The sequence below is a fragment of the Rhopalosiphum padi genome, chromosome 1, assembly GCF_020882245.1.
Source record: "Rhopalosiphum padi isolate XX-2018 chromosome 1, ASM2088224v1, whole genome shotgun sequence".
NCBI classification, from domain to species: domain Eukaryota; kingdom Metazoa; phylum Arthropoda; class Insecta; order Hemiptera; family Aphididae; genus Rhopalosiphum; species Rhopalosiphum padi.
In genome coordinates this window covers 40030864-40039312 of record NC_083597.1, presented here as the reverse complement: position 1 = coordinate 40039312, position 8449 = coordinate 40030864, and the positions used below count along the sequence as shown (strand labels likewise).

General features: G+C 30.0%; 1 protein-coding gene across 2 annotated transcripts; it reads right to left on the bottom strand.

The window, feature by feature from the left end:
• Positions 1–3458: 3458 nt before the first annotated feature.
• On the bottom strand, positions 3459–5834 carry LOC132917577 (exonuclease 3'-5' domain-containing protein 2). 2 transcript variants are annotated; one of them, XM_060978372.1, is made up of 8 exons: positions 5487–5834; positions 5267–5423; positions 4871–5182; positions 4566–4816; positions 4293–4489; positions 4082–4227; positions 3823–4007; positions 3459–3702 (listed from the first exon to the last, which is right to left on the bottom strand). In XM_060978372.1, exons 1-8 carry the CDS (start codon positions 5630–5632, stop codon positions 3537–3539), a joined length of 1560 nt encoding a protein of 519 aa, XP_060834355.1. In that variant the 5' UTR covers positions 5633–5834; the 3' UTR covers positions 3459–3536. The 2 variants fall into 2 exon arrangements, with proteins under 2 accessions (XP_060834355.1, XP_060834356.1); XM_060978373.1 differs by having other exon boundaries at positions 5267–5391; positions 5487–5613.
• Positions 5835–8449: the final 2615 nt, after the last annotated feature.

Genomic DNA, 8449 nt, shown 5'->3' with positions numbered 1-8449 from the left:
AATTGAATTTCATCCATTAAATTTTGAGTGAAGCAATCGGATACTTGATCGAGTTCTAAAAATAATAGGACAAAAGTATGTTGAATTAATTTATTAATACTCGTATTATTTTGGTATTCACTATTTAGTCGCTAAACCATATTTTTGAACTTCCTACACCAATACTGTGTCAGGTGAAAACGACTATCAATTATTTGCGATGAATGCCAAACTTCATTCACTACTATAAATTAATTGTTTTTTTAAATTCAATAGTATCAAATTTTGGTATAAAAACCAGGACTAAGTCTTTACATTTGTTTACTATTGCTTTAAACGCAAATGCCAAATACTATATACATGTTTGAATGTTTCATATTTTTTAATATGTAAACTCTACCATAATTATTATAATTGACCATCATACCATTAATTTGATAACGAGATAAAAAGGTACCTATATGTAGTATATTATTGTTATTGGAAGATTGTATTATAGAACATTATAGTATAGTGGCATCTGGCGGTCGGGTATCGTCATCAATTATCGTTAAATTTAGAATTAACGATCGTTTAATCTACCACGTGATAGTTCCAGTAGAACGTTAAGTATATATAATATCAGTCGACTATATTTTGTTGTGGGGGCCTGTTAGATTGCTGAAGGAGTGGTCCCGCAGTGAAAAGGAAGGAGTGGACACTGGACGCCCATGTGTTGGGTGGGTCCTTGCCTAGGCAGCTGATGGAAATCTACGAAGCATCTTGCAGTGCCTCCCGTATATTTTTTATGAAATTGTATATGTTTTAAAAAACAATTTTGACCATTTTTTCTGATATTTTAAAAATTAAAACCATTATTCTTTTAAAAATAACATTAAACTTTTACTTAATTATTATTAATAATAAATTATTTATGGATCTCATATCGAATTTTCAATCATTTTAATTAAATTTTAGCTCAACTTGTTTAATAAAAAATTATCAACATACGTACGGTACCTTTAAATAAAAAAAACTAGATATGAACAGTCTAGGAATATCTATCTTCTGTATAGAAGATGTCATGCACTCGTGTGTAATTCGTAAATCGACAAAATTGTTAATGAGACAATGATTCATAGAAGCAATTCACAGTGGACACTGGTCAATATTCCGCATTAGAGACCTCACGATTTAAGCCCTCTTGAAGGACCGAAATGCTTGACTATCCATCAGTCAATAGTCATCGCAAGTATGAGGGATATCGTCTATTTATTTCTGTTTGTGTCTAATAATACATTAGTACCCAGAATTTTAACGTTCTTATTATCATTTTCTGTCCGGATCCAGTTTTTTCGACGAACTTACAGACGTTTTAAACCACGCAAATTGTACAACGTCCTCTGCGGAATCTGAATATGTCTTCTAAGAGTTAATTTTGTTTATCATTACAGGGATGTTTATAAGACAGTTGGTCGACTATTTGCTTTAGAAGCTTTATTATTAGCGCGGTTCAACAGGCACAGAGGTCAGTACAATGAAGGTTCATCAAGGGGCCTTTTCTACGATTGGGGAAAGTATTTTTCTATTAAACACTTGTTGTAAATTTGTAACAGTTTTCAGTTGTCACTCCACTATCATTAAAAATTTTTCGTTTGTGATTCCTTCTATGCATGCGAAAATATTATTCCTAAATAATTCAGATAATTTGATTAGTTCTTTCTGTTTGATCATTGAATGTTCCGTATAGTCAGCTAGCCAAAAATTTCTCAGTCTCACTGAGGATTTTTGGGAAAAATTGTATTATTTATGATTTAAAATTTAGCATTCTGGTTTAGGCTGAGTGTAGCTCCCAGTCAGTCTATAATCTATTTAGTAGATCAAAGATGTGTTTTGCGTACGTTCATTATTTGAATTGTTTATCAGTGACAGTGAATATTTAAATCTTAGATTAATCATATGATCCTGTATTACAACTTATATTAAGAAGCACATAAACAGTATTTTCTACACTCATTGAGAAATCTGAAATTCTTTCACAAGCAAAGTTACTTTATCACTAACAACTTAACAAGAACTCCGGATTAATGATACATAGAAAACAATTATTTTAGCTTTGCAATAGCGTGAAACAGGTATATATTGAAACAGGTGTAGAATTTAGAATAAAAACTTCATAGTTCATATCACTTGGAATGTGCATTAATAACCTTCATAAACAAATATCATAACCAATAATCCTCTTTTAATCTAAATACAAAAATGTAAAAACCAAAAAACCTTGCCCTCGCCCTTCAATTATTTTTTACAAATGTTAATTTAATTTATGAACAATCAAATTCTGTATAATTTTTCATTTATGCTACATACATCAAGAATAGATTAATAGTAAATAAAAATATAAAAATTTATTATAATTGAAACTAAAATTATGTAATTTTTACTGCCTTTAACGTAGTTTAAGAGTCTTTGTTTTATCACCCAATACATTTTAGTATACCTTGAATTAATTTTTTTTATTTTATATAACTTGACATTAATAATTTAAGTTTTTTATTATTATTTTTGAAAATATCAAGATAGAATCTTTTCCAAACCAGCAATATACAGTTACACTACTGTATAAGCATAATTTATATTTTTAGTGATTCGCCGCCCAATGCTTAATTCAATAATCAACACTTCCCTTAAAACATTTTAGACTTTAAATTCTCTGTGCCATTAACATCATTATGTTTAGAACTTGTTCCCACATTGGCTTATGCACATTGAAATTTACAAAAACCTTAAATAATAACATACAAATAGGTACCTTGAAATTTAAATTACTAAAATAAATACACAATAAAACATAAATATATCCAAATAGGCAAGTATAAAATAATAATATGTATGTTTCTGTTTCATGCTATGATAATTTGTAGTACATTTCTGTATAATGATACTCCTCAACTAGTACAGGTGGTAACATTAAAAAAAAATATGAATTTGTTCACTATCTATCATATTTATCTATTTTCAATGTATAAATAAATAGTTACAATATAGAAATTATAAAGATTTAATAAAGTACAACAAAAAACTTTTGGATAACTCTTACCTATTCCAACTATGTTGGAAATATGTATACTGAAAAAAATAAAATAAATTATAAAGTTATTTTATTAATTTAATTAAAACACGTAACTTGATTTTTTATTTAAGAATGTATTATAATTTAAAATGAACAAAAGTGAAGAAAATAAAGACAAGATTTACAATGAAGAATCCCCCATTGAAGACACTTATAGTTAATAATAATATATAATTATTTAGTTATCTCATTGGGTAGATATATTGTTATGTCATGATAATCAAAATTACTAATTAATATAATAGTATAAGTGGGAAAGGTGTGAGCTAACATGAGAAACAAAAATTGGTTAGATAAGTAGCTGAATTATCTTTTGCATATTTCATACATAAAATAATGATATAAAAAAAAAAAACTGTAAAACCAATTAAAATGTAAAATAATACAATTTATATTTTTTTATATGTAAATTATTAACATTATCTTCAGTTTTGTATAATTTCTTTTACCCGTCATAATGAACTGACCATAAAGGAGGTAAATGTTTTGGTTTCATTGTATCAAGGAAATGCTGTCTCCACATTGCTTTTAATTCACTTATTGCATTTCGTTCCAAAAAATGTTTTACTACTTTTTCTGCAGCACTGTTATGTTGGCAGTCATTTTCATACCTTAAATAGCATCAATTTAATAATTATTTATGAAATATAATATATTTAATTTAATTTTTCAAGACTTTGGTTCTTAATATAATTGTATTTATTAAATAATTAAATTATTCTAAAACTGACTTTAAGGATTTGATGGTAAGTAAAGATTCAAGAAATGTATCAAACACTCGATTTGGCTTCATATTATACGTTTCTGCAATTTCTAGTCTTAATTCATTCGCTATTTTATCTGGTATTGAATGTCGAGATTTTAGAAGAGTTTTAGCAAGACTTTTTGATCTCATTATTTTCACATATGCTGGAATCTAAAATAAATAAATATATTAAGTTTTCAACATTTTTTAGTATTTAAAAACAATTTTTGGTTTAATAAAATTACTTTTTGGTTTTCATTAGGATTTAGTTCTTCTATTTGGCAAATATCAAATATTTTTTTACGAATTATTAAATCAAAAGCATTTGATTTAATATGACACCAATAACACAATAGCAATGTATCGTGAGGTATATGACTTTTGTGTTCAGCTAAAACAAAAATTGTACACATGTCAGATTTAAAACTAACAATACAATTTGAAAATAATACATACTTGGCATGTGTCGAACAAATTCTTTTGGTATGATACTTTTCTTACGGAAATGTTCAGAACGACCACAAACTGTGCAAATATTTTCTCGGGGAAGAACTGAAAAATTGTCTTTTCTATTTTTCAAATCAGCTGGGAAGTTAAGACGTATAGTTTTTGGATCATCATTAACCAATTTAGCTAAACCTTGAGATATATACCTATATATAATAATGCAAAGGTATAAATATCTACTGTACACAATGGCTTGTTATAATAATTACTACTATACTTAACCAATCAACTTTTTTATGACTACAGGTTGACATCACAGTTCCATCAACATTTTCCATCAAGCAATTATCATATACTTGAGCAGATTTTATTGTTGAAGTTGAATATGATCGAACATTAGATTTTGGTTTAAATTTAGTGTTTCCATTAGTTCGAACATTTTGATATGGTAGATCTTTATAATTTGAGTATAATTCAGTAACGGTATCCCATTTTTGTTTGTCTGATAAAAATAACCAGTTCCACCATGATATCTATTTAAAATAAACATACATACAGTGTTTCAAATATTGTTCAATGTAAATTACTTTTTTATTTCTCAGTTGCTCAAAAATCTTGACAGCTACATAAGCATCCAATGCTGCATATTCAGTTTGTCGATCATTCAATTCTTCAGCTTCCCAATCACTAGCTCGAACATGCCAATCCTTATCTAATTTACATCCCAGCAATTTATCCGCAAGAGCTGCCAAACTTCTTTCTTCTAAACAACATTCTTTAGCTAAATATCTTAAATCAATGCATCCAGATACATTTATATTGTAATCACTCATCAGTAAATGAGCATCGTCCAAAATAGCAACACCGACTTTGATTATATTTGAGTTGCTCAGAATATCCTAAGTAAGTATTTAATTATAATGATCAATTAGGTATAATGAGAAATATAAATGTTATTATACAGGATAAAATATTATACCTACAGATAAAGATGATGGAATAGTTTTAAACTTAGACAATCTAATCAAAGAACACATTCCATTATTGTCAGAAATTTGTAACAACGCCACAGGATGACGAATTCCATTTTGTGTCACCCACTCACAATCTAGTCCAAGAATTGGCAGGTAAGTGATTGATCTAATTATGGGTTTTTATTAAATAAATAGGTAATATAATTAGTTAGATAATGTTAAGACTTACTTTTCAAATTTGACGGCTATCTGTTCACATTGTTCAACGGTATCCACAATATCAATTTGTCGAGCTCGTAATTTCATAAATGTTCCAAGTAATGGTACTTTTGTAATTATTTTGATCATTATTAATTTAATTACAGAAAAGAACATTTTCACAGTTACATGGCTATAAGCCCATAACCATTTGAATTAATAAAAGTTGGTAAATTAAAATTTGCTTTGCAGATGGCTGAAGCCTAAAATTCTGGTATCTATAGATAAGTATATTACAAAAAAGCAGCATGAGCTATGAAAGCTGATGAATACCAATATCAATCATCAATATTTTTTTATTTTTAACGGTTATCATAGAAATATCTTGTGTTATGAATTATGATAGTATAAATACACCTTGTCACCTTGATACGGACAATTATGATAATAATATTACAATGTGTACCAAATTATGTAGGTACTAGGTAGTCATCACTCATTAAGGAGTATGGACCAAGATGGATGACCGTTGTAACTGATATTTACTATTCAATATTCATTATAGGTATTACAATTATTATATTTTACTTTTATCTCATCCTTTGACTTTAGGCCATCACCTATGGCTATGGATTTATGGTAGCTGGTAGATACTCAATGGTAGTCATGACTATTGACTCACAAATGTAACTTACAATTTACAAAGTGTCACAATAAGAAAGAATTGACCACGATATAACAATTTGTTTTTGTCATTTTGTCAACAACTAAAGATTAGTTAGTTTGATGGTTTGAATGCCAGTTTAAAGCGTTGAAAAATAACATTTTTCGTTCAGCCGACAATAAATGCTTTTTTTCTGAAAAGTTATTGTCCAGATTAATATACATAAAACAATCATGAATTCATGAAAGTTTCGAAACGTTTTGACTTTTGGTAAATATTATATCAAATACTAGCTGATATATATACCAATATACCTATAGGTGGGTTATTCTTATTCATCTTGTGATGCCATACTGATCCATGAAACAATTTGGAAAACCTAGATAAAGGCGCCGTATCTTTTTTACGGCCATACCTAGAAGGCGTGAGCAATAGCAGTTCATTATTCATTTAGGTATACAATTTAGTACAATCAGTAGATATATGCGAGATGAAAACAATATGCAATTTGGTTGCGTGACCGCGTGGGCCACCGATTAGTGATACTTGGCTATGAGTTAATTTAATTAGGAGAGAAGATCTCTACATTATCTCCGTTTAAGCCTGTGGTGAGGATTTCCTGAGAGTGCAAGGATATATAACTCTTTTATTAATGGATTATCGTGATTTTTTAATCAAGAAAAAAACTGCTGCATGCTTCTTCCTCAATTGTTTTAATTCTTAGGTCAATTGCCTGGTTAAAGACATAGGGCGGATCATTTGTAATCTGCCAAAGTGTGATATTTTGGAACGACTGAATTTTATTTAAGTTCGATTTCTTAGCCGAGCCCCAAAGTTGAATCCCAATAATCCCATATGTCCATAATGGCATATTCGGTTGCCTCAGAAACAGATTTTTGTACCAAACTGAGAATATTAGGCTCAAACCACTCAACACCATGAAGTGATTGATGAAAATGGTTTTTATTAGCGACCAAAATAATTTGCTTTGACTTTTTTTATTTTGGTTCAGGAAATGATACATTATAATTTATATTATAAAATCGTATTGTTACCTAAAACGTAAAAGTTATAACAAATAACTTTTTGTACAGGTATTAATCAATTAATATATTAATTACAGTATTAGCTGTATAGTGAATTACTGTGATATTGTACCGTTCATTAATTTACACGACATAAAATTGTTTTAAATTATTATCATGTCGTTACCTATTACCTTATACTACCTATAGAGTATAGGCTATATGAATTGCGCGCGGCCGCCTGGTGTTGCCGTGACGACGCCACCACGAGATGGGCTCAACTGTTGCGCCAGGGCTTATCGCGATTGCGACGGCGGTCACGTGCGTTTCGCCATTAGCCGGCGGCCAAGACCGCGCCGAAATTTCGCCATTTCGAGTGACGACGGTGGTGATTGTGAGATGTTCGCGCTCGGTCTAGTTTAAAAAATAAGATATTAATATATACCTCTGTATATATTTCTTTTACCTCTCTCCCGTATATATTTTATTTCCCAGTTTCCCACTGGTCGCGCTCTCATTTATAAACACTCCACGCGTATAAATATATAATATATTAATTTAATATTAAATTTGTATACCTACTACTATTATGCATATAAATTTATTATAATATTCGTATTCATAAAATATGTTCTGGGGCCGAGTGCGTTTATATGAATGTGCGAGTGTGTTCGCATTGTCGTTGTGTACGAACGCAGACTTAGAGACGGGAGCAATGCATACGAGTATATACGACTATATACGAGAGCCGAGAGGTTGCACAATATAATAATAATAATAATATTTCGTATATATCGTACGTTGGTTTCACGTCAACATTCCCGTCGCAGCCGCCGGCATTCCGAACATTCCTCGACATACATATACATATTATAATACGAGGCGGAGCTCGCGCCGTAACAAAACATTTTAATATATTATAATATATATATATATAATGTACGAACGTTCGGACGGCGACGATCCGAGCGAGCTATCGTCCGAGTGCATAATAATAATAATAATAATCGTAATACCGTGGTGATACACTGATACACACTTATAGCGGATCTGCGGATCGGACTCGAGATCCGGTTCTCTAGAGCCAGCAGAGTCGCACGACGAACTAAAATAAATATTATAGGTATTGCATGGAATGTGTAAGACGATATTATTTCTATTATTATCATTATTAGGTATCATAGCATACGCGAATACACAACATTATACCCAAATCTATACATAATATAGGTAGTGTCGTGGTGAGACTGTATCTGGCTAGGATTCCATTATCTCAAGTCCTTAGGTTTAGCCGTTTAGGACGTT